The following is a 26,878-nucleotide window of genomic DNA, read 5'->3' on the forward strand; positions in this document are numbered from 1 at the left end:
GGGGGTAGAGAGGGGAAGAAGAACTAAATAAGGCCGATTTTAAGCCTGATGGTCTAGGACAGTGATTCCCACCCAGGGGCGAATGTGCCCCTCAAGGACATTTGGCAATGTCTGGAGATGGTTTGGGGTGTTGTGACATTGGGAGGTGGGGACGATGCTACTGGCATCCGGTAGGTAGAGGCCAGGGATGTTGCCCAATATCATACAGTGCACAGGACCGCCCCCACCACAAAGAATGATCCCCCTCCCAATGCCAATGGAGGTGAGGGTGAGAAACCCTGAACAAGGAGATTGAGCATGACTTAGCAGAAATAGTTGGGAGGAACAGCTAGTTTGGAAAGCATGTAACTTAGGTTTAAATAAGTTGAGCTGGGATTGCTAGGAGAACATCCAGATAGACAAACAGGTCAAGCAGGCACCAGAACATGTTAAGTTCAAGTCAGTTAAATGAAGTATATATGTCTGGGTCTACAACAGGGGTTGGCAAACACTTCTGTTAAGGGCCAGGTAGTAAGTAATGTTCGAGAAAGAGCTGGGACCAGCGGTAAGCATGGGCTTACTATGTATTTGCAGCTCTGAATGAGAATAGTGTCCTTGTCCTCTGTCTCATCAATAATGGTGTATGGTTTGTGCCTAGGCTCTTGAGGGTGTCCCAGCCTCCACACAAACAACTTCTTCAGCGATCTTCCCCAACAGAAATCCCTATCCCTTTGTGCCGTGTTTGGTCTCACTAAGAACTTCTGTGGGTGCAGTGACTAGTGTTCAAAAGTTAAACGACTGGCCCACACTTGACCATGGAGCACAAGTGGTACGGAAAGGCAGACTCCAGGTAGAATGAGGGGCCGGGTCCCACACACAACAGATGTCAAAACCAGTCACAAGTAGGGACGAGGGCACTGGGCCATTCTTCCTCAAAAGAGGGAGAAAGCAGAGTGCTACTCAATAGTGGGCCGCCTGCCTTTTCCAGAGCAACTAACCTAGAGGCTAGCAACAGGAGAAGGCCCAGAAACGGGGCAGGGATGGTGAGGAAGCATACTGCTAGTAGAACTGGTAGACCCGGAACAACATATCATTTTCGGGTAGATTCAGACTAGTGGGCCCCAAAATGATTAGAATTATAAGTGGTCTGTTTTTTTCATGTACTTTATATTTAGTCATATTATTTCTATTTAGTTGCATATTATTTCAAAGGAGAGAGGAAAAGAAGGAGAGCAAACAAAACGAGTCTCAACTTATGGCTTCACATATAACGACAAATTATACCTTCCTATATAACAACAAAAAGACGTTAGGTTGCCATGAAAATTTTCAAAAACAAAGAACCACTTACTTGCCAGTTCAATGATTTCCATCCTCTGTCCATCGACATCCTGACCTACAAAACTTAAGTCATTCTGCTCCAACTGACTGATCAGGCTTGGGTTCACCTGGAAAAACAAGAAATTAAGTGCCTTTGGGCAGCAGAGCCATAGAGACATATCAGCCTATGAAAATGTCCTCCATCAGTTGGGTGGGTTTTCCATTTCAGTGATGTTCTTAACTAGTGGTTAATTTCTATATCCCACACTCAAAGCCTATTTTTAAACTCAGGATGAACCTGAGAAACAGTCTAATCACAGCCCCTAAACCTGAGAGGCCCACCTTCTGTTGCTCAAAGATGAGATTCAAAAAGTAGGACTGTGACACAGATATTCTGACTTGGAAACTTGAGATTAGCTATTTATAGCCATCACCATATTTGCTTCTTCCCTTGAGTTATGTGTAATTAACTGTTTCTCCCCCAAATCACAAATCTGCTTGAGGATTGAAACGATCTTATTTCCCTTGTGACTAACCCCAATGCTTTCTTCACATATAGTTACATAAAAGCTCTAAGGATTAGAAGCTTGAAGCAGTTCTTCTGCTAGAATATTGGTTATAGATGACAAGCCGACGGCCTGGTGCTCAGCCCCTTCCCTCATTCTTCGCATCCCTAGTCCTTTCCCAAACTTTTCAGCCTCTTCTTCACAGAAATCACTAACTCATCTAAAATCAAAGTGGGGTCCACCTGTCCTCCTCAATCTTAACCCCATATGTTTTTATTTTATTTTTTAACATTAGGCTAGTTCTCATAATTTGTCATTATTTTTCCTTTTTTTAACAGCTTTATTGAGAAATAATTCACATACCATACACTTCACCCACTAACAGTGTACAACTCAATGGTTTTTAACACATTCACAGAGGATTTCAGCCATCGCCACAATGAATCCAAGAATAGGCCCTATCCCCTCTAACCATCATCCCCCTAATCCCATCATCACCTCCCCACCAGTCCTAGGCAACCACTAATCAACATTCTGTCTCTTTAGATTTGTCTGTTCTGGGCATTTCATGTTAATGGAACCATACAGTATGTAGTCTTTTGTAACTGGCTTCTTTCGCGAAGGATCATGTGTTTTAGGTTCGTGTCTATAGTAACATGTATCAATATTTCATTTCCTTTTATTATCAAACAATTCCATCGTATGGATAGACCACATTTCATTTACCCATTCATCAGTTGATGGACATTTGGGGCGTTTCTACTTTTTTTTTTTTTAGCTATTATGGATAATGCTGCTTTGACCGTTTGTATACAAGTTGTTGTGTGCATGCACGTTTTCATTTGTCTTGGGTTATATATCTAAGGATGGAATTACTGGGTCATATGATAACTCTGTGTTTAACTTTTTGAGGAGCTGCCAGATGATTTTCCAAAGCGGCCGCACCATTTTACATTCCTACCAACAATGTGTCATCACCAACACTTGTTATTATCTTTTTTCTAAAAGATTTTATTTATTTAACAGAGAGAGAGCACAAGCAGGGGGAGAGGCAGGCAGAGGGAGAGGGAGAAGCAGACTCCCCGCTGAGCAGGGAGCCCCACGCAGGGCTCGATCCCAGGACCCCGGGATCATGACCTGAGCCAAAGGCAGACGCTTAATGACTGAGCCACCCAGTTGCCCCTATTATCTGTCTTTTGATTATAGCCAGCCTAGTGGGTATGAGGTGGTAACTCTTTGTGGTTTTGATTTGCATTTCCCTGATGATAAATGACGTTGAACACCTCACCTCTTCATTTGCTTATTGGCCACTTGTGTATCTTTTTTGGAGAGATGTCTATTCAGAATCTTTGCCATTATTTAATACTCAGTTGTAAGAATTCTTTATATAGTCTAGACAGAAGTACCTTATCTGATATCTGATTTCATCTGTACTTATTTTATCTGTTATCTTATTTTTTGTCCTGTCCATTAGAATGTAAGCTCCCTAACAGGAGAGAGACTGTGTGTCTTTCCCCCTTCCATCTCTAGTGTATATCAGATATGAAATAAGTATGCAGGAATGGATGGCCACACCATTGTGTGCACAGTATTTCTTACACCTCCTGGCTACCACCTAGGCAAAGCAGCTCAATAGTTTCTGGTCCCACCAGTTGGGCCAGTTCCCAGTGGAAAGAAGACCAAAAATGGCCTCTACTCATCAAATTGCTCCCTAATTGTAGTGACACTGTTGGTAGCCTACCCGACATCGATTCCCATTGGTCCTCCCTCCAAACAGAACCCTTGACTTTTTCCGGCATCTACGCCACCCCCACAGGACCCATGGGACTCCATCTCCCCCATTCTAGAAGTTGGCCCTGACTAGTCTAAGCCAAACATGATAAACCTATCCCTATAGGCTGATGAATAATGCAAGAACCCAGGTTTAACCCTGGTTTAGCTTTGCCCTTGCAATGGTTACTAGTTCACAGGTGGGCAGGTAATCTATACTGATCCAATCAGGCTGAAGAAAAACTTCCATGTCTAAGAGAGATGCGTGTTGCCTCAGCTGCGGCTGGTAACCACCTTGCAGCTAGGAGAGAGACCAGCCTAAGCGCAAAGCAAACACACAGAAAAGGTAAGGCCAATAGAATCCCAGAAATAGTTGAAGCCCTGATCATACCATGCCTGGAGCCTACTCAGCCTCTGAACTACCTATTACCAGATATAACAAATTTCCTTATTGTTGAGGCTGGTTTGAGTGAATAATGAGCAGGGATTTTGATTATAACTAACCAAAAGCATCATAATTGATACTCCAATAACCCTGGTATAGACAGCCCACATTTTGAGGAACCTATGCTTCTCATGTGACAATCTCAATGATAACTCTTATTAATCATGTGACACTAAGCCTCATGCTCAATGTAGACTTCCGAAGAGGTTCCCAAATGAAGAATCCGTTATGTGATAGCCAGAGATGCCTCCCTATCCCGAGAGGCATATGGTTCAGAAGATGTAAGTTCTCTTTTCCCAAACCTGCCAAAATAAAGGGCAGGGGGTTAAGGATAAGGATGATGCCCTTATCTTGGTCTAGGAGACAACAGTTAGGGTAACCTAGAACCCTGATGTGTCCTATGTGCAGATATGTAAGATTTTGCCTTTGAAAAGCCAAGAAGGGCAGAGTGTCCCCGTCCCAACTGCCCTCCTCTGGTAAATTTGGCATGACTCCCCTGAGCCCGATGGATAGCACCGAGCTGGACACCTTTTCCAGAGGTCCGCCTGTAATCACTGGAGTTCTTCAAACTAAGCATCTACATTCCACAGTAATTCAGTGTGTAGGCCATACCTCATACCGATGTCTGTGTCTTTCTTCTATAAAAGGGACATCACCATAAAGTTTCCCTGTAAAGATACAAGAGTGAAATTAATATCAAAGTAATCAGCTTTGGAACCATATCCAGAGCATATGTGTGGAGGATGTCTCTTTGACCTCTAGCCATATATCAGAGACCTAAAAATTACCTGGACTCCAGATAGTCATCTAGATTTTCTTCTCTTCCAGTACAGAACAGCAATAGCTTTTGGAAACCCTGAAGCAATTCTCAAGTAAGCCATCAGCACTGCATAAAGGGAAGCCCTCTGTTATACAAGTCCACCATGAAGTCCAACAGACGGGCCCTCCTTTTCCACACCTGCCTGCACTAAGTACTGAGAGGCAGAGTAACATCTGAGCACCATCGCTCCTGTGCAGACTCCTAACAGGGCTCATTTTACAAAAGAAGAAAATGAAAACCGAAGGAATGGAAATGAAACTGAAGGACTTGCCCAAAGCCCCGCCCACTGGCAGCACAGTCCGATCTTGAGCCCAGGCCCCCTCACACCTGGTCCGCACTTGTTCCACCACACCAGCTGCCTCTGTGTACTGGCCAAATTGGTTTACACCCTGCCTTAAAAATATGCCTGTCCTTTGACTCTAAAAATTTGGCCTCTAAGAATTTACCCCTGAAAATAGAAACGAAGACAGAGAGTTCACCACGAAGATATGCACCGCTTTGTTCTTTAACAGCGAACAACTGGAAACAAGCTGAGCACCAGGTGCAGAGGAGTGCTGGATTAAATGAGAGCACATCTATACCAACAGCTCTTAACCAGGAGTGCGCGGCTGGCGGTCATGTGTCGCTAAAGTGTGCCCATGTTGCCGTGGGTGCCGCAGCCCGGAGCAGCACGTTGGGCATGACCTATTCGGCAACGGGCACGGTGATCGGGGGGGGGGGGGTCCAGTGACTGCGGTGTCAGGTGGATGGCAATGGCATCCATCACCAGACCCCTCTCAAGAAGAGCCCCCCCCATCATGTGGAGCAGCAGGATGCACTAGCACCAAGTGGGTGATAGCCCTGGAGCAATGGGAGGGGACCAATCACCCTTCCCTCAGCACCAGCCCTCTTGACGCAGGCCCCTGGCATACAGCCAAGGGAGGAGAAGACCTGCCACCAGCGCTGGAACACATCGCCCAACTCCAACAGAATCGGGAGCAGGGCTCAGTTCCATAGGCAGGGGATCGTCAGACTCTCTTGAGACGCCATAAGGCTGCGGAGCAGAGAACCAAGAGAGACCAAATGCCTCGTGTCTTCTCTGAGCTTTTGACTTGGATAAAGAAAGCACAAATCGGTTGCATTCTCCTATGACTCGGTATGATCATCTATCACGACTGAACTTCTATTTTGCAATTTTGTCCATGTAGACCCAGCTCCCTGGGGGTGATGTTAGTCATAGTGAATATTTACCACAGGCGTTCTAGAAAAATTGGAAATCGTGGGGACAGGGAGCTACTTTGAGAGAACTCCAACGTACCACCAAGAGTGCGGTCATTCAAGACAGAGCCTTTGTACTCAAACTATTGGTTCATAAAAATGAAAGGAAAAATGGAAACTAATAGCACAATGATGACCAGCTGGAAAAAATAGAAGCATATATGTCATTGTGAAGTTACAAGAAAAATCATTTGAAAGCTCTGGACCTAACTTGGAGAGGATCCTGATTCCCTTAGGACCTCCGACTTTGTGATTGATCTTTTCTTCCTGTGGTCCAAAATTTCTTCTCTGCTTTCTCCATTACAACAGATGACTTCGAAATCCAATAATAGAGCCAAAATACTAACAGATGGTGAAGAAAATGGCAAACATCTCCGAATTAGGATATAGGGAATTATATCTTCAAGTCATCAGGACTAGCAGGGTACAGCGTAACCTGTTGAAGCTGGATGGCCTGCGCATACTGCCTGGCTTAAGGCAAATTTTGTGTTTGCGACGATATTGCAAATGTGCCAGGAAGACAGGGCTGTGTAATGACTCTGGAACCAGGCCACCTGGCTCTAAATTGCACTACACCATTGAATGGATGTGTGGCTTGGGCAAATTATTTCACCCCTCTGCCTCACTTCTTCATCTGTAAAATGGGGATTGTGATAGTCCTATTTCATAGGGTTGTTGTGAGGATTAAACAAAGTGCTTGGAACCGTAAGTAAACCATGTGACTGCTAGTGTTATCTCTAGACTATGAAATCCAAGTAGAAAGAATGGAAGCCAGAACCTGAGCTCTTTAAGATAATGGACAAGATAAGGACCCATCCCCTCAATTCCTGCAACCAGTCAACTGGTGTCCAGCACAGAAGCAGGTACTTAATAAATATTTGTTTAGGGGCGCCTGGGTGGCTCAGTTGGTTAAGCGTCTGCCTTTGGTTCAGGTCATGATCTCCGGGTCCTGGGATTGAGCCCTGTGTTGGGCTCCCTGCTCCGTGGGGAGCCTGCTTCTCCCTCTCCCTCTGCTGCTCCCCCTGCTTGTGCTCTCTTGCTGTCAAATAAATAAATAAAATCTTTAAATAAATAAATAAATAACTATTTGTTTAATGAATGGATCATTCTCTCTCTATATATATACATATATGGTATATAATGAAACATGTTTTCAGGACTTTGGAAATATTGTTTCATGCAGTCAAATTCTTCCCTGATCACTTACAAATCTGTCAAGAATGAATTTATAAAACTAACGCATTGCCCTATCCATGAAAAAAATTAAAATTTCCTTTATAACTGTATGTTGAGAGTCAACTCAGAATGTTACCAGTCCAATTCTATTTGAAAAACAAAAAAACAAAATAAAACCAAGACTGCTCATTCCGGGGCCTTGGCCCCAGGGATTCTGATTTGGTTACTCTCAGGAGAGGTCCTGGGCATGTGGGTTTTTACAAAGCACCATGAGCGACTCCAGGTGCATTCCGGATTAGGCACCGCTGATCCATACTGTCGCTGAAAGTGCTGTAGGAGGACAATCAATGACCATCAGTGACAAGGCAAGCCACTAGCTGCCGCTGACTGCAGAGTGTATCTGGGTGTGGAGTGAAAAGACTGAGGGGTAGATACACCATGTTGTGAGGAGCAGTTCTCTGGATGGATTTATCAAGCACTCGTGCCCTGCGATGATCTTAGGCACAGAGGGAAATCCTCAACAAAGCGACACAGTCTTCTTTTCTATCCTAGTCTTTCTGGAGGCAAAATCAAATGCAACAGAGATTAACTGCACATAAGCTTCATGTTCCCTTAAGAAGCAAGTGGGGGGGGAGGCGGTGTCTAGGTGGCTCAGTCGGCTAAGCGTCTGCCTTGGGCTCGGGTCGGGTCCTGATCCGGGGGTCCTGGGATGGAGCTCCCCAGCATCCAGCTCCCTGCTCAGTTGGGAGTCTGCTTCTCCCTCTCCTTCTGGCCCTCCCCCTGCTTGTGCATGCGCACACACACTCTCTCTCGCTCTCTTTTTGAACTGTACACTTAAAAATGGTTAAGACGGGGGACGCCTGGGTGGCTCAGTCGGTTAAGCGTCTGCCTTCAGCCCAGGTCAGGATCCCAGGGTCCTGCTATTGAGTCCCACCCCAGGCTCCTTGCTCAGCAGGGAGCCTGCTTCTCCCTCTCCCTCTGCTTGTGCTCTCTCTATGACAAATAAATAAAAAAAATCTTTTTTAAAAAATGGTTAAGATGGTAAATTTGATGTTACGTGTATTCTACCACAATTAAAATTTGAAAAAGTAAAAGGCTATACAGCCCCATTCTTGCCCCCACTGCTCGCTCTTCCCCTAACTTACCCTTTATCCAAACCTCCCATCCCCATCCTTTGCAACTTGGCTTTTGTTCCTGTTATTTTACTAAACTGCTCTCAGAAAAAAATGCAGCAGATGTGTCTTCAGCTGGGACATGAGTAACTGCCCCTTTCCCTATCTGTGACCTTTACTCCTTCCCCATTTACTAGCTCTTCATCCTCAACTGGGGACACCTGCCCAGAACCGTACCCTCCCTTCTTCCCCCACTTTCACTCCTGAAAGCCATCCCCCCTATGCTCTTGACCCCCATTCTGTATCTTCTGAACCTTATCTTCCACCTGGTCTCCACATTTCCTATTTCCAGGGGGCTAGAAGAAATCACCCATGGCACGTCCAAAAGGTAAAATCATTACCTGATGGGCTTTGTCACCTCTTCCCTCTAGGCAGAACTGCCTCGCCTTTGCCCAAATATCTTTTAACTGCTGTACCAATGTCTCAATTTGACTCACTTTTTTTTTTTTTTTAAAGATTTTATTTATTCATTTGAGAGAGAATGAGATAGAGAGGGAGCATGAGAGGGGGGAGGGTCAGAGGGAGAAGCAGACTCCCTGCCGAGCAGGGAGCCCGATGCGGGACTCGATCCCGGGACTCCAGGATCATGACCTGAGCTGAAGGCAGTCGCTTAACCAACTGAGCCACCCAGGCGCCCCAATTTGACTCACTTTTAAGACTGCCCGGAACCGTGCCCTGGGCTAATTAGGCACTACAGGGGCTAGAGTTCGCTGTGTGTGTGCAAGGGGCTGCTGGTGTTTGTCTACTTCAGAGATCCCAAGAGGCTGCCCAGGGTATAGAATATTTGGTGTATTTGGCTTGCATGGTGTTGGCAAACACACAGTGTTTTAAAAATGAATAAGTTGCCAACCTTTAGAAACCAGGAGATTTCTCATAAAACTCCAGATTTCCAGATTCTCTTGAAAATTTAGAAGACTGGCAACAGTGAATCCACAGTTCTTCATGCAACTATCAGTTTGAGCGGTTACTCCTTTGAGGGGTCAAGTGCTTGTCACTTTGCCCCAGTCCCCACCACTCCCTACCACCTCTCCAACGCTAAGGCCTGATGTAGCTGCCACTGATTGTTGAGCTTAAGCTGTGGCATTTCTTACACCTGGCTGTTGGACTTGTTTGCATTCCAGCCCAGTCCTACCGGCCCAGCTGCTCAGTCCTTTGTTGATTCACTGCCTGTGTCCCTCCTCAAGCCAAGCATGTGGTTTCAGACTGGCTTTCAGAAGCCAGAGGTGGGGTCTTCACTTTCTGCACTCCCTGCTCTTCTCCCACAAGACACCCCCCAGAGACCTGTGGAACCCTGTCTTGGGGGCTCTCAGCACAAGGCAGCTTTCAGTTCTGTGAGCTGTTTCGGTCTTTCTATTCCCTCTTTAATTAAGGTCCAGCTATTTGATATAGTGAGATGGTCAAGAGTTCAGGCTCAGAAATCAGCTGAGTGACTTTCTAACAGATGACTTAAGCTGGCTAAGATGCCTTTCTGTCTTGTGCAAAATCCGACCGGGTCCTGGGGTGTTTAAAGGAATAACCGAAATGATGCACAGAACGTCCTCATTACTGATGCTTAGAAAGTGCGCAAGCGGGGCCAGCCACTATCTTTCTCCTTCTTTATTTATTACTTTTGGATTTTGGTATACCGTTTCTTCAGTTTTTATAAAACATCTCATTTCTTTTAAGCATCTAAACTCCTCCTCTCTCTCTAATTTTATTTTTCGTGATCTGCTTTTATCTCAATTTGCTAGTATAAAAATGCTCATTTTCTATTTTTAAAATGTGAATCCTTGCCTTTAACTCCACATTACAGCGTTACATGTTTTTTCATTGCTTGTATCTCTTTCCCCCCACCCCGACTTAGTATTCTTATCCCATTTTTAACATCTCTTTTCTTAGACTTTTTTGTATGCTTCTGCTAGTCCATATTAGCAGGTAGGGAGCAAGGAGACTAGAACAGAGGGACTGGAGAGAACGTGTAAGGCAAGGAAGATGCCTGCTCCCCTTCTCCTCAGGCTCACCCCCTTCTCCCCTCCCCCTGTCCTAGCACACCCCATTCTTTTTTAGTATATTCTTTTTTTTTTAATTTTTTTATTTGAGTACAGCTGACATACAATGTTACATTCATTTCAGGTGTACAACACAGCGATTCGATATCTCTGTATGTTACGCTGTGCTCACCACACGTGTAGCTACCGTCTGCCACCAGACAGCACCATTACAGTACCACTGACCGTATTCCCTCTACCTTTTATTCCCGTACTTATTTATTCCATAACTGGAAGCCTGTATCTCCCACTTCCCTTCACCCGTTTTGCCCATCACCACCCCGCCCCCTGGCAACCATCGGTTTGTTCTCTGTATTTATCTATATAATTCTGCTTTTCATTTACTTATTCATTTGTTTTTTTAGATTCCACATTATGAGTGAAATCATATGGTATTTGTCTTTTTCAGTCTGACTTACATCACTTAGCATAATACCCTCTAGGTCCATCCATGTTATTGCAAATGGCAAGATCTCGTCCTTTTTTGTGGCTGAGTAATATTCCTGTGTGTGTGTGTGTGTGTGTGTGTGTGTGTGTGTGTGTGCGCGTACCACAGCTTCTTTAAGCATTCATCTATCGATGGACACTTAGGTTGCTTCCATATCTTGGCTGCCATAAACATAGGGGTGCATATATATTTTTTTAATTAGTGTTTTAATTTTCTTTGGGTAAATTCCCAGTAGTGGAATTACTGAATCACATGGTATTTTAATACTAGGTCATACCCAGAGCTTTAAGAGACTCACAGGTCTCATTGTATTGGAATATACCCTTCACATTAACGATCCTAACAGCCACACTCGAACACTGCTTTTTCTGTGCCAGGCACTGAAGGACTCACATGTATAACTGATTTAACGCTCACAAGAACCCCATGAGGCAGGAGGCAGTCTGATGTCCGTTTTCCAGATGCAGAAACCTCAGTGTCGTGCGTTAAGTAGCTACGCAGCGAGGGACTGAGAGCTGGGACTGGAGGGGTTCTCCAATGAATGGGGCAGTGAGGCTGGGCTGTTAGCCACTCCACTAGTTCCCACGGGGGAGATGCTCGGCACAGGGCCGGTTCAGTAAGGGACATGCCTCCTGTTGTCATGATTAAAGGAGCTACATCATGTCCCAGACCTGTAAGCCCCCATATCCACAAATACACCTTAGAGAAGGGTTTCCCCAGCAAAAGGCAAGAAGGAGCAGGGCAGAGAGCTACCCTGCAGCGTGGCCCATCAGCAGGGAGGCCGGGAGGCTGGCCAGCGGGCACACTCCGCTCAGGAGGCCCTCCGCGCTCCCTTCCCATAGGTCTCGGCACGACAAATTCACCGTGGCATGGACTTTCAGCGTCCCTAAATCCCTGGTGGCCTCTTTTAAACTGTTTTGTAAATCACCTCATTAACCGAGCCAAGGCTTTTTGTATGGCATGATTACTTTCTTAAACTTCCTAACAATCTAATCACACCAGGAACTAGAAGCTGTTTTTCTCTACCCATGCCCTGATAAAATATAAGAAAGCAAGAGCAATTTTTCTAGCCAGTGAAAATTTGTTCCACCATATCCCCTTTTCCTTCAGTCCCTTCAAATTCGAGATTGACCAATCTGCATTTCCAACGCCATGAATTTAACCCAGATCTTAACACTGGGACTCACTCCATACCTCCCTAATTGGCCTGTTGCCTGTTCTCTCAGAATAAAACCCTTTTTCTCTTACAGTAAGGCAGAACCAGGTGTTTTAGCCAAGTCCTCCCCCTTATTATGAGGAAATGCAGAGAAGATCCCAAAAAGGAATTAAGTCTTCTCCTAAAGCATTCAATTTCCATTTGCCATGGCCTCCTCCAGCCTAGATTCTGGCACACTCCCTGCCAGCATCATCCTGAGGAGCTCTCCCCAGCCTCCATTGCCAGCTGACGTTTGTCCCCTTGTTGTCTGCCCTGAGGATAGGGGTCATCTTCTCAGAACTCTGATGGGAAGTCACCAGGGCCTGGTCTCCAGTTGCATACACTGCACTGAAGAGGGCTTCTAATTCCTTCTAAAATGTTATGCCACGTTCTCCACTGGACTGGACACCCCAGAGGGCAAAATGGCACCCACTCACTTTTAACAATCCCGCAGCCCAGCGCTATGCTCATGGGGTGGCCCTTTCCCTCCTCTGCCCAACTCCCATACCCCCCACCCCTACCCCAAGCACTCAGGTCTGCTCTGCATCTTTCCACCCCTGCAGGATTCCTGTTTCTAAAGGCAAGGGCTCCCTAACCATTTGGGTATTGGTTTAGAGGACAGAGTTTCTCAAAGGCATATCAAATATGGGATTGCTTTAAATTGAGTTGACTGTAGCATTCCTACCAGTGCATATACACACCAGATTGAGCAGCATTAAAACATGCTACCTGCATGGTCCAAAAGCATATTCTTTCTGGTAGGTGGCGGTTAGGTTGGAAAACCACACTCAGCACAGACAAAGACATGTTTCCTTTCCTGGATCTCTCAGCAACATATCTGGGACCTGACCAAAAAAGTTAAACCTGAGGACTGTAATATTTTGGAAACAATAACCATCAAACAAGTTATCAGCCATCCCCGTAATGAGCTCTGAACGTTGTCTGAATTGCTTTGTACTTTACTACATTCCCATGTCTCACACTCAGTGGAGAGCCACAAGCAAACGGATAAAGTTTATTTTTGGAGTCTCAAAACCCTCTCATAACAAAGCTCCCTGGTGCTTTCCCTGGCTCCTCTCTCACCTGAGCCTGACCCACTCCATCTCTAAACATACCTCTTTCTAGATTTCTCACTCTTCAAAGCACCCTGTTTAATACTTACCTGCTCTGCACCATTTCTCCCTGCTTTTCAGATGTCATCTAATTAGTTAATCAGCCAAGTAATGGTCTCACTATGAGACAAGTCCTGCCATCTATGTATCCAGATAAAATGTTGTTTTGGAAAATTGAGGTGTAATTTACATGCAATGAAATATACATATCTGAAGGGTAGAGCTGTTGAAGGAGTTTAACAATAGTAAAATGCCTGTTTTAAGAGTTGCATTTTGGAGAGTGATTATAACAGTGGGCTGTGGAACCAGGGCCATCTGTTGGAGTAGAAGACTAGAAACTATGCAAGAAGAGTGGTCCGGGCCTGTTCTGACCACCCACTGACCATGAGCCACTTCCCCTCTGTGCCCATTTCCTTGCTGAAAAATATTGATTGGGTCAAATGGTTTCCAAAAGCCCTCTTGACCTGATTCTGACACTAAATAGGATATTTTGGCAGGCAAGTGGACAAGCTGGGAGATGTCCTTGAACGCTCCCCAGGAGGGTAACAGCCTCACTGCCTGGGCCTTACCCTTCATTCAGCCTGTGCTTCTTTTGTGTAGACCAGGGTTTGGCAAGCCATGGAAACTCTGAGGCAAAACAGGATTCCCCTGTTTTTGTTCAGCCCTTGAACTTAGAATGATTTTTACATTTTCAAATGGTTGAAAAAAAATCAAAAGAAGAATAATATTTCATGACGCCCAAAAGTTACATGAAATTCACATTTCAGGGGCGCCTGGGTGGCTCAGTCATTAAGCGTCTGCCTTCGGCTCAGGTCATGATCCCAGGGTCCTGGGATCGAGCCCCACATCCAGCTCCCTGCTCCACGGGAAGCCTGCTTCTCCCTCTCCCACTCCCCCTGCTTGTGTTCCCTCTCTCGCTGTGTCTCTCTCTGTCAAATAAATAAATAAAATCTTAAAAAAAAAAAAAAAAAATTCACATTTCAGTGTCCATAAATAAAGGAACATAAATTGGAACGTAGCCACACTCGTTCACTCACATATTTGCCTACAGCTGCTTGTTTACACTACAGTGGCAGAGCTGAGCTATTGCATCAAAGACCATGTGGCCCCCAAAGCTGAAAATATGTACTATCTGGGCTTTTACAGAAAACGTTTATCAACCCCTGGTTTAGGCCATTTAGGTTATAGACTCTGGGCTGGTAGATCTCTCCCTTCACATGTTTAAGTGTTAGTAGGAACATGGGCAGTATATACACAAGTAAACCAACATTTTGGGGTGGGGGGAACCTTCCACTTTGTGGTAATGAAAAGAAATGCAAAATAGAGTACTCTAATAGAGGCCCTTTTTGTTTTTGCTAGGAGAGCAAAAAGAAAAATAATAAAAATACTAGCAAAAAGACTAGAGAAAGCAAGAACAGTACAGTATAGTTAACATCACTATGAACTGGTTCACCTCTTCCTTCAAACAATCTGGCAGAATTATCAGTCATAAAAGTGTTCATACCCTTTGACCTAATAGTCCGACTCCTGGAAATCTATCCTAAGAAAACAATCAAAAGAATATAAACACTATGTCAAGATGTTTGCATCAGCATTTTTCTAACAAAATGTTGGAAACAACTTGCAGTGTTTAGCAATAAGAAATGAATCAGGGGGCGTCTGGGTGGCTCAGTCGTTCAGCGTCTGCCTTAGGCTCTGGTCATGGTCCCAGGGTCCTGGGATGGAGCCCCACATTGGGCTCCCTCCTTGGCGGAAAGTCTGCTTCTACCTCTCCCACTCCCCCTGCCTGTGTTCCTGCTCTCACTATCTATCTCTCTGTCAAATAAATAAATAAAATCTTAAAAAAAAAAAAAAGAAATGAATCAGTAGATTATGGTTCCTTAATTCAATGAAATATTATATGCCCAAGTAATAAACACAAAGACTAGGTACATAAAACATTATTCTACAACAAAAGGCTATATAAAAACTAAGCATGATAGATAAAGTTTCGAAAACATCATGAATGTGTAATTAATACTAAGGTCAAGTGTTACAGAAAAAATATCTTATTTGTGAAGACCTGTGAACCAGCTTTGACAATTCCCCACACACTGCCCTTAGTCCTTTAAAAAGAAAAAGCCTTTGTAGGCGAGGACAGCACATACATCCAGAATGCAGGACAGGAGTGAGCCTCTGGGAACATGTTTCTTACAAACAGAGCAAATGATGATTAGTACTTTGGTCCAACTCAATTTATACCTGTAATCTCCACTTTAGAAAACTCAAGTTCAACTCATCTCATTGCATACGTGTATGTCAATGATGCCTCAGTAAAGTGGTTGAAAACGAAGAAAAAAGAAAAAACAAATACCTAGTTTTCATGAACCTTAAGGAATGAACAGGTGACTAAGAAAAAAAGAGGAATTTGTTCCTGATGAATATAAAAATTAGAATTACTTTAGTAATCCAGCCATTGTGTCTACCAACATCTTTAGGCTTTGGTCCTATTTCAAAGTATTCTCTTTTACTAAAAAAAAAAAAAAAAAAAACCCTTTACTTTTCTGTTTTTCCATTTAATCCAGAGCATTGCAATCACCGGCCCATAAATCAAATTTAAATAAAGAATGAATAGCATCAAATGCTGTCCATCAAAACTATACATTATTTTCAGAAGCTATGTAGGCAAATGTATTTTGTTCCTAGCATCTTGCAGAAATGTGAATAGCGAAAAAAAAAAAAAAGCCTACAAAAGAAATATACCGACTAGGGGAAGAAACCCACAAAATACTACGGTGCTATTTGTTTTTCTATTTCTATGACACTCAATAGAGCCATGCACAGTGGTCATATTCTTATCTCTTATCTCCAACACAACCCTTTTGGAGAACGGTGGAAGATCTGGCGCAAATGGGAGGGCAAAACCTTATGCCTCCTGGGAATCGTAGGTTCATATACGCACATGATTTTGCAAACTAGGAGGCACAGTTTAAATTTAAGGCAGGCTGGGAAATAACCCAAATGTCCATCAAGTGATGAACACATAAACAAAATGTAGTCTAACCATACAGTGAACTATTATTCAGCCACGAAAAGGAATGAAGTACTGGTACATGCTACAATGTGCATATACCTTGAAACACGATGTTAAAGGAAAGAAGCCAAACACAAAATATAGCATATGGTTCCATTTATATGAAATGTTCAAAACAGACAAATTGGTAGAGATAGTAGATTAATGGTTGCTGAGAACTGGTTGGGGGGGGCAATGATAGCTAAAGGAAACAGGGATTCTTTTTGAAGTGACAAAAATGTTCAAAAAGTGACTGTGGTGATAGTTGCACAACTCTGAATACAATAAAAAACAGTGAAGGGCGCCTGGGTGGCTCAGTCGTTAAGCGTCTGCCTTCGGCTTGGGTCATGATCCCAGTCCTGGGATCGAGCCCCACATCAGGCTCCCTACTTAGCGGGAAGCCTGCTTCTCCCTCTCCCACTCCCCCTGCTTGTGTTCCCTCTCTTGCTGTCTCTCTCTGTCAAAAAATAAAATCTTTAAGAAAAAAAAAACAGTGAATTGTATACTTCTAACAGATGAATTGTATGGTATATAAATTATATCGCAATAAAGCTATTTAACAATTTTTTTCAAAGCAGGCCAAAGATATTAATTAAGCAACAAGCTCTTAGTGTGTTTAAGATTCATAAAAATCATCGACATTACTTTTATGTCTACTGTAAAGAAAAACAAACCCTAAATCAGTCTTATTTCTATCAAGACAGACGCAAATTTTCAATATTTTGGACACTATGCTCTTTTATAAAAGCTTAGCTCGATGAGCACCGAACCCTTTACAGAAGATACAATTTTAAAACATTACATTTCTCACTAACCATTTTTTGTCTCTTAGGCAACTATTTGAACCAAGTTTCAAAGGATTTGAAAACATCGGAAAGCTGCAGAATCACTGCTAATATCCAAGAAGAGAAAAAAATTCTTCTATTCTTAACGAAAAAAAGTCACTTAGAGAGCAATGGTTTCTTATCCAGAGAAAGTAGAGAAATGTGTGTGCCTTGAAACTTTTCCTTTTTAAATTTCATTCTTACTAGGAAGCTTTATATTCCTTAGAAGCTGTTTCTCACCCATAAAGGAGAAACCCATATTCCTGGTCTTATTCTTCTTCAAGAAGGCATTTTTCTAAGATATGCTTATAATTTCACGGGAATGATGCTGGACCCCCAAGAAACCTGGGTTCCCTTTCTCTCCTTCCAGCTTTTCGGCACCTCGCACGTTCCCTTTCATCACACTCTTTGCACCTGCTTTGAGGCCGGCAGGACTAACAGCTGTCCCGGGCACGGCTGGATGTGCAGCATCTAGCACAGTGCCTATGGCTCAGAGTAGGCACTCAAAATATATTAAATTGAATTCAGGGCTTTGCGGGTTTTCTCACTTTAAGTTAGTCTCATATAAAATGTTCATCTATGAAAGAAAAGTGCCACAAAAATTCGAATAACCTTATCGGGAGTAGAAGATGGGCAAATAGCAGACGGCAAGCCACATCATATTTTGCTCTCCCTACGCCCAAGCTACTGGGGGAGCAGAGAAATCTACTTCTCAGACATAACTGCTCTCCTCCTCCACGAAGTTCGTAAATTAGTGGCTAAAACCAGTCAGACATGAAACAATTAAACAGGGAGCTGGTTTCAGTGTAGTGGAGAGAATGGTGGATTGGAGAGAATTTGCTCCCAGGGGCAAGGTCATCTCCAGGAGCGGCAGTAAATCACAAAGGAGCTCCCTGGGCAGCGTGTTGTGGACATCGAATGAGAAGGGGCATTCACAGTTTCCCAACCCTGCCAGGGAGAGGAATCCAGAAGCAGGAGGACCAGCAAGGGCTTGGGCGGGGTGGTGGGGGGGAATGCAGGTGGGAGGAAGAGGTGCAGCACCAGGGGCTACTGGAAGGGAAAGCTGGCGAGGTGGAAGGGGTAGGGTTAGCCTCGGGCTGCGCAGAGCCATGCTAACCACACCCACTGTCATAAAACCAATGATCGGAGAAACTTACTTAATATTGAATTTTCCGTTTTGAAAACAGTTCTTCGGATTCCCAGCCTCATCGTTCCTCCCAAATTGCCAGGATTGTGTTCGGGCATATCAATCACCTTAGAGAACAAAAGAAGTCTGGTTTTGCCATCTCATACAAATGTCATTTCCCACATTTCAAGCTTTATTTTTTTTTTTTTTTTAAGATTTTATTTATTTATTTGACAGGGAGAGCACACAAGCACACAGCAGGCAGAGGGAGAGGGAGAAGCAGACTCCCCACTGAGCAGGGAGCCCCATGCGCGTTCGATCCCAGGACCCAGACCCTGGGATCATGACCGGAGCTGAAGGCAGACGCCCAACTGACTGAGCCACCCAGGCATCCCCAAGCTTTACTTTTGGAGTAATGATCATTGGGGTAAGGATGTTCCCTAAACAGTAAAATCTGATCGTTCCTTCCAATTTTCTTATTCAAATACAGCCATGCTTTACACAGCCCTCACGGTATGCTCTCTTTTCGTCTCTGCTTCTCATCTTTCATTCAAATCACTTGTAAAAAATTTATCAGGAGCCTCTTTATGACCTTCCTCCTGTCGTTACTCAAGCTGTCAGTTCCAGGCAATGTTCACACTTCAAGTTCCGGCCTTCTGGGACCTCTCACTTTGCTATTCACATCCCTCCCCCACTGCCCACTTCACTCCCTAAAGATTTTCCATAAGCAAATCTGCCAATCCTTGTGGAAAAGTACACCAAAGATACTTTTTTGTAGAAAACCTTAGAAGGATTCCTTTAAACAAAAAGGGGGGTAATGTCATCCATTCTAGCACATTCTGTATGTTGTAAACTTAAGGGCCACCCTGGATCTCTCCCTCTTCTTCATCCCTCATCTCCAATGTGTCCAGTCCTATCAATTCACCCCCTCCAGACTTGCGGCATCCGTCCATGGCTCCAACCACCACCCAAACCACAGCCCCTCACCCGGGCTATAGCCAGAGCTTACCAAACGGCTGCCCCGCGTTCACATGGCCCCAGTCTACCCCGCACACTGCAGGCAAAGTAGCTGTATTTCCCCAGCTTGAAATCTTTGACTGAGTGGTATCAGCCCAGCCTAGCCCTCCAGCCTCACGTCCCATGACCGTCCCCTGAGTTCTGGTCAGTGTGGCCTTTCTTCCGTTCCTCCAATGCATCTTCTTTCCTCCCCACACGGGGACTTTGCACATGCTGTTTCCTCTGCCCAGAGCATCTCCCATTCCCCTACCTTCTTTTCCTAAATTAAACCAGCCTCAACCTTGAGATCTTAGCTCAACAATCAATATGAACTCCTATGGGGAGCGGATACTCCCAGGCGCCATAGCCTAGTCAGGACCCTCTATCCCTGCCCTCCCCGCCACTGTGCTTCCCTCAGTTCATGTCTGTAGAGTGCTTTGTGTGTCAGACTGTAATCCTTGAGAGCTGAGCCAGTGCTGTTTTTCCTTACATGGCATTCCCATCCCCTTGCATCTATGGAACTGGCCCAGGGTGTACACTGAATGAATCCATGACAGAAGTAAGGAATGAACTCAGACCAAATAATTTCAGATTTATCTTTATGATTACTTCACAGAAATTCAGAAACACGTGATTTTTATGAAAAGCCCATTCTCATAAGTCATTGCTCTGTTTTCCAACCTCTAGTCGCTATGATCTCATGGTTTTGTTTCATCTATTGTTTTTTTTAAGCTGTTAGACCATAGTTAGGCAAGGTAACCTGCTCTGATGGAACTGCTCAGGTTTCCCTCTCATAAAACCTTTCGTTCAGGGGCGCCTGGGTGGCTCAGTTGGTTAAGCGACTGCCTTCGGCTCGGGTCATGATCCTGGAGTCCCAGGATCGAGTCCCGCATCGGGCTCCCTGCTCGGCAGGGAGTCTGCTTCTCCCTCTGACCCTCCTCCCTCTCATGCTCTCTGTCTCTCATTCTCTCTCTCTCTAATAAATAAATAAAATCTTTAAAAAAAAAAAAAACCTTTCGTTCAGTTTCTTCCCCCATACCTTAACTGCCACGTATTACTCTATAGGAAGCCTGGACAACTGGAACTTCCTGAGGTCAAAATTTTCCCAGAACTTGTATGATCTTATCAGCGCCCCAGAACTTTCTGAGCCGTCTGAACCCTGTGTCCCAAGTACACTCTAAGAGTCACTGAGGGGAAGGGGTGGAGAAAAAGTTTGATTACTCCCCTTGTTGGATGGAGTGCTCAGTTCTGAAGTGCTCTTGGCCTTGGCATCTCTTTGCTATCTTCTTTGGTTGGCTAATTATGGCTAGATTAAGTATTACTGGAGTGAGGTGAGAGAGGGCATTAGCTTCTAGTTCTCAAAGCTGAGCTGCTTATAAATGCCCAGCCCCTTATGCATTTTCTAGGAAAGGGCAGATAAGACTGCACTACCCACCACAGCCTCAATTTTCGCTTAAGTTTAAGACAACCTGAACCATGTAGGAAGAGCACAGCGATAAACTCCCCCCTGGCTTCTTAGAAGTTCTGTGATTGTTCAATCCATCCTTACTTTCTGCGTTGGGTTCTTCTGCCCAGGAAGAGTCTCTGAACGTAGTTTGTGCAGTTATTGGCATGCTTGGTGTTTAAGAAATGTTCTGCTATGAACCACTAAGAAAACTCAAATGACCCACCTGAGGACAGGAAACCTGCCTTACCACTCACTTGAGATGAACTTGACAAACACAAGACTAGAACATATTTCCAAAAGAAAAATGCAGTGGGCACAGGGGTGGCCTGAGGGCATTAAGTACTCCTCTAACATAAATGGAAATCTGGAAATCTCTGAGAGAGCAAGATGAGAATATTACTTAAACACATGGAGGTAGGGGGCACCTGGCTGGCTCAGTCAGTAGAACATGTGACTCTTGATCTTGGGGTGGTGAGTTTGAGCCCCATGTTGGGGGCAGAGTTTACACGCATACATAAAAATAAAAAAAGGTGGAGGTAAATATCAGTAGAAACAGCTAGAAGACTTGAGGGTGGCAGAGAGGGTGTGAGGATTACTAAATATTTTCATTATAGGCCTTTTGGAACATGTTGGCTTTGTAAGCTTTGTACATAGTATTATGTTAATGAGAATACAAATTTAAAGCCCAAACAGTGAAATAACTTATTTCGACCTTCCACTAGGCTATTAGTTCACATTATCCCTGCTGTTTTCAGAAGCAATAACTATAACCTTCTCCTGAAATGATAACACAGAATGAAATCCCAAGGAATGGCAGCCACAGTGATCCTCTGATTAAAACGTGTTAGCACAGAAATCAGTGGAGAAAGCAAAGAAAATGCTAGAGAAAAGATGAGGGAGCAGAGGCAAGTGGCTTTCTGATGCCGAGTGATGCCCCAGACGTCAGTGAAAGGCCAAAAGCAGAGTGAGAACTGGCAGGAGACTTGCTGTTCTCTCTGGTCTGGCTCAGGAGGTCTCGTCTGGGGATGCTCATCAGACCCTCAGTCAAAGGACCCCCAGACCAGGCACAAGCTGGTGCAATCCAAACACACTGGAAGGGGAAGGTTGCGGAAGGTAGAGAACACAGTGCATTTCTGGCCAAGCCGGGCCCAACCAGCTGCCTTCAGTTACAGGTACCTCCCATGACCTCTGAAGTTGGCAGTACGACCGACTGCTTCTCAGGTTATAAGCAACATGATTCAGCAACAAAATTAAGGAAAACATCTTTGTGCCTGGTATTCCTTCCACGAAAAGCCTGAGAGACGTCAGTTTCAAAACATATCCTTTATCATTACTGGGGTAGTTAAAAAAAAAACACGCAGGGCACCTGGGTGGCTCAGTCAGTTAAGCGTTTGCCTTCGGCTCAGGTCATGATCCCGGGGTCCTGGGATGGAGCCCTAAGGTGGGCTTCATGCTCAGTGGGGAGTCTGCTTCTCCCTCTTTCTCCCTCTGCCCCTCCCCACCCCCGTTTATTCTCTCTCTCAAATAAATAAATAAAATTAAAAAAAAACAAACCCAAATGTGCTTTAGTTTTAATCCCAACATTTCCAAAATACCCTAGATTTGCGTGTAGGAGGAAAATGCCTCTTCCATTGCAAAAGGATTGCCTTGGCCTGCTCTGACTTTGCTTTGATCCCCACCACAGATCTGTCCTTTCTTGGAACAGAGCCAGCCATACAGCGTAAGAAAAATAAAAAAGGATCAATAAGTAACGAATGTTGGTGGTGATAAAGCTTTAGATGTAAAAGTACCACATAAGGATAAATACGGCACTAATTAACCTTCACTGAAGTTTCTGCAGCCCACGATAAAAGTGTAATGGGTTCAAGCCTGGGTTCATGCGTCCCACATGCCTTAACAACGAAGTCTAGGGAAGTTAGGTTCTCTTATCAAAGATGAAATTCCAGTGTGTGAGGTAAGTCAGCTTCCCTCCCACCAAGGGGTGTTCATAAAGTATGAACTCATTCTGTGTTACACCGCTAGCTCTGGTAGCCTCCATCACTACAGATCAACTCGACACTCTTCCGCATGTGGCACTCAGGTTCCACACCTCATTCAGGAACCCAGTCTGGCTATGCTCTCCTCCCGTGTTCTAACCTGTGGTTTCCACCTTGGCCAGACAGGTCCATTGCTGATGCCTCCTCTGCTCCCCCCGCCAGCCCCTCTACATATATATCGCCTCTTCACTACTTTTCCTAAAATGTCTTCTCCCCACCACTCCACATGGGCCCATGTTTTCGGGACACCCTCTTGTTCTCCTTACTGACCCATAATTAACACCGTGTTAGCATGCTCACCTTACCAAATAAATCACCTATATGCTGTGAATTCATCTTGAACTAGTCCTTGTGGTAGGCTGAATAATGACCCCACAAAGAGATCCACGCCCTAGTCCCCGGAACCTGTGAAGAGGTTACCTTACATGGCAAAAGAGACTTTGCAGACATGAGTAAATTAAGGCTCTGGAGACAGGAAGGCTATCCTGGGTTATCTGGGTGGGCCCAATGTAACTACACAGTCTTTATTTTAAATTCTTTTTAAGATTGATTTATTTATTTGAGAGAGAGAAAGAGTGTGGGGAGGAGCAGAGGGAGAGTGAGAGAGAGAATCTCACGCAGACTCCGCACTGAGCGCAAAGCCCGATGAGGGGCTCTATCTCACAACCCTGAGATCATGACCTGAGCTGAAATCAAGAGTTGGACGCTTAACCGACTAAACCACCCAGACGCCCTTTTAACCATAGGGTCTTTATAAGACAGAGGCAGGAGAGTCCGAATCAGAGAAGGAGACAGATGACAAAGTGGTGGTCAGAGAGAAAAGAAAGAGAGAGATTGGAAGGTGCTACCTTGCTGGCTTTGAAAATGGAGGAAGGGGCCTTAAGCAGGCAGCCTCCAGAAGCTGGAAAAGGCAAAGAAACAGATTCTCCCCTAAAGCTTCCAGAAGCAATGGTAGCCCTGCCTACCCACTTTACAATTCTGAGTTCCAGGACTGTAAGAAAAAAAAAATTGTGTTGTTTTAAGCCACTAAGTTTGTGGTAATTTGTTACAGAAGGCACAGGAAACTAATGTAGTCCTTCATCGTATACAACCTTAACCCCCTCCATCATTTCCTTTACATGCCTCCTTTCATTGCCTAAAGGGGGGGGGGTGCGCTCCTCGAGCACAAGGACTGGGTCTTCTTCTCTGTCTCCATCAGAGTTCAACACAATGTCAGGTTCCAATCAAGTGCTCCATAATTAAATCTCCCTGGATTTTTATCAGAAACGAACAGAGCGTACTAAGGGACTGGTGGACAGCCGAGGAGCAATGGATGGCGTCTTTGAGATGCTGCGGATTGTCCTGAGCTACAGGCATCGAGGGGGGCGGGGAGGAAGAGTGCCGCGCATGGGCCCCGCTGAGCCTCTCACCTGATACAGGACTGTTACTTCCCTGTCTGTCTCCCCAGCCTGTCTCATCACCAGCAGCGGGATGATGGAATCCACAATGGTGAAGGCACTGAGCACGCCCATAAATACGTATGTATTTTCCAATCTTTTCAACTCATTTTCCACCAGTAGAAGAAGGCCTACGTTACTTCCGTCAGAAAAAGAACATTCTTATGCCTTCAGGTGTGAATGTAATGCATAAATCCTACCTCTGGGCCTCACTCTAACCTTGAGCAGCCCTCCTCACAGAAGCCCTCCTCCTGAGAGGGGCAGGCAGCATGGCGGCTGAGGGAGCAGCCTGGGCCTGGCCCAGAATCCCAGCTCTAGCACTGCCCAGAGCTGTGACCTTGAGCTGGTCTTTGAACGTCTCTGTAGACTGGGGATAACAGCAGTATCCACTCCACAGAGGGTGCTGTGGCCAAGGGTGGCACTCAGCCACGCAAAGACACAGCCCTCAATCAGAAGAAGGTGAAGTCGGTGGTAGGGCACAGAGTAGGCAGGCAAGGGGAAGCTGTCACACAGCATTTAGGGATACTGTGCCTTAGTGATCAGGCTCTTTTCTGAACCTTAGGATCAAAGACAACACGAACCCAGGATAGCACTGCCTGCCCACTTCGTTTTGCAGGGGCTGACACTGACCCCCTTCCAAAGGGGCTTTTCAAGGCACTGCCCGCCGTAGACTTCGAATCGAATAACACAGCCATGGAACCCTGTGCTATCGGAGCTTTGCAAGTAAGTTACTCTCGGCTTCCCTAAGAAAAACTTAAGTCTGTCCAAAGATCAAGCAATTGAATGGTGAGGTGATAAATAACCTTTGCCTCTCCATTTTTCCATGACCAATCTTATGCCTGTCATTTTCCCCCTTCTCTAGTTTCAAAATGCACTCTTTTGAACACACCCTGTGTTTATCGCCTGTCTCCATATATTTTTAGTTAATGTTTCATGAGAATATCTATTGGTGGATTTCGTGGTTCCCACTGCACCTTTATCCTCACACTTAAGCCCATAGGTAAAGAGAAACATAAGAGATGACAGATGTGCCTGGCACAGGAGAGCAAGGGAACATTTAAAACCCATGGGTCGTTTTTCAAGCTCTGTCAGTGTTTACTACAAGCCTAAGTTCTGACAACAAATAGCATTGGACCTCTTTTATTTTTTATTTTTTTAAAAGATTTTATTTTTAAGCAATCTCTACATCCAACAGGGTGTGTAGACAACTACAACCCCAAGATGAAAAGTTGCTTGCTCTACCAACTGAGCTAGCCAGGTGCCCCAGCACTGGGCCTCTTTTAATCAGAGGTCCTCCCCTGAAACTAAAGACGTGTAGCCTGAAAGACTGTTAACCAAAACTGTCCCAAATGTTTCTCTTAGACTTAATAACATACACACACACACACCCCCATATATACAATATATGCCATGTGTTATACATAACATATATCTGTCCTATAATACACAGTTATTAAAATTATACAGTTATACATTATATAGTTATTAAAACCATTTCTTCAATATAGACTCAAGAAATACAACAACTGCCATGTTGAGTTTAGCTCACAGGTGGTAATTCAAGAGAACAGATGACTTAAGATGCTATTTCCACACTTGGAGAGATGTGAATTTGGCCTGTGATAATGGCATTGTGGTTGTATAGAAGAATGTCCTTGTCCTTAGGAGATAAGATGCTAAGGTATTAAGGGGGAAAATCAGTTGGCAACTGATTCATAAATGAATCTGGGCAAAAGGTAGGTTTGTATTCACCGACTATTGCAACTTTTCTGTAGATTGGAAAAATTTTTTTAAGGTTTTGGAATAAAAAGGTATTTTTTGCTACAATTGTTCAACAAAAGCTAACTTCCTCCCAAGTAAAACAGAGCATAAGTATAAAAACACCAGAAATTCTCTAAAATCTTGATTAAAATGCATTGCCAAAATCAGAATCTTTTTGCATAAAATCTTACAACTAAACCCAAAATGCTTATCTTTACTCCAAGAAGTGAGTTCCTATATATTCAACATTGGTGAATACCAAAGTCAAAGAATCTGTAATAAAAGCAAGAATAACATATACAAGGACAGTGAAGGCACATGGAATGATAAATGCTCAGGATGGGTGGGAAGTTTTTTTTGGGGGGGGTGGGTAGTTTTTAAGAAACTATAAGATTTCACATTTGTTCTCCGAGGTAAATAAGGCCCTAGAAGTTTAGAACTAAAAACTGTCAGAGAAAAATACAGTTCAATAGTACAACGCTCAATTTATACACGATATAATGAAGGGTCAGAGAAAATTATACAAGTGTGGAAGCGTGCAAGTATTTAAAAGCTGATAAGACCTCTTAAAGTCAATCTGGAAACCTTTATTGTGAGTTACATCAGTATCAGATCAATGTCCTCTGGAAATGTCCTTGTTCTTTCATGGAACTCTTTCTAATAGAAATAAATTTAGTCTCCAACTTTAAATCCTGGCAGTTCCACAAGTTTGAAGTATTTCCAACTGAATAAAAGTAAGTCAAGTGTTTTCGCAAGTTTTTAGAATGATTAACAAAATATATTTGGGGGGCGCCTGGGTGGCTCAGTCTTTAAGCATCTGCCTTTGGCTCAGGTCATGATCCCACGGTCCTGGGATCAAGCCCCACATCGGGCTCCCTGCTCCGCGGGAAGCCTGCTTCTCCCTCTCCCACTCCTCCTGCTTGTGTTCCCTCTCTCGCTGTGTCTCTCTCTGTCAAATAAATAAAATCTTAAA

General features: G+C 44.3%; 2 protein-coding genes across 2 annotated transcripts in view; one reads left to right on the forward strand and one right to left on the reverse strand.

Moving 5' to 3' along the window:
- CTPS2 (CTP synthase 2) overlaps positions 1-26,878 on the reverse strand; it is a 98,630-nt gene that overhangs the window by 16,125 nt on the left and 55,627 nt on the right. The window contains exons 14-16 of the mRNA XM_032389660.1: positions 18,261-18,357; positions 4,633-4,688; positions 1,331-1,427 (exon numbers count right to left, since the gene is read on the reverse strand). Of these exons, the coding sequence (XP_032245551.1) occupies positions 1,331-1,427; positions 4,633-4,688; positions 18,261-18,357 (250 nt within the window). The remainder of the gene's footprint in view (positions 1-1,330; positions 1,428-4,632; positions 4,689-18,260; positions 18,358-26,878) is intronic.
- S100G (S100 calcium binding protein G) overlaps positions 21,603-26,878 on the forward strand; it is a 10,829-nt gene continuing 5,553 nt past the window's right edge. Inside the window, exons 1-2 of the mRNA XM_032389503.1 lie at positions 21,603-21,636; positions 24,707-24,867. Coding sequence (XP_032245394.1) covers positions 21,603-21,636; positions 24,707-24,867 — 195 coding nt within the window. The remainder of the gene's footprint in view (positions 21,637-24,706; positions 24,868-26,878) is intronic.

This window comes from Phoca vitulina, unplaced genomic scaffold (assembly GCF_004348235.1).
Source record: "Phoca vitulina isolate PV1807 unplaced genomic scaffold, GSC_HSeal_1.0 scaffold55, whole genome shotgun sequence".
Taxonomy (NCBI): Eukaryota; Metazoa; Chordata; class Mammalia; order Carnivora; family Phocidae; genus Phoca; species Phoca vitulina.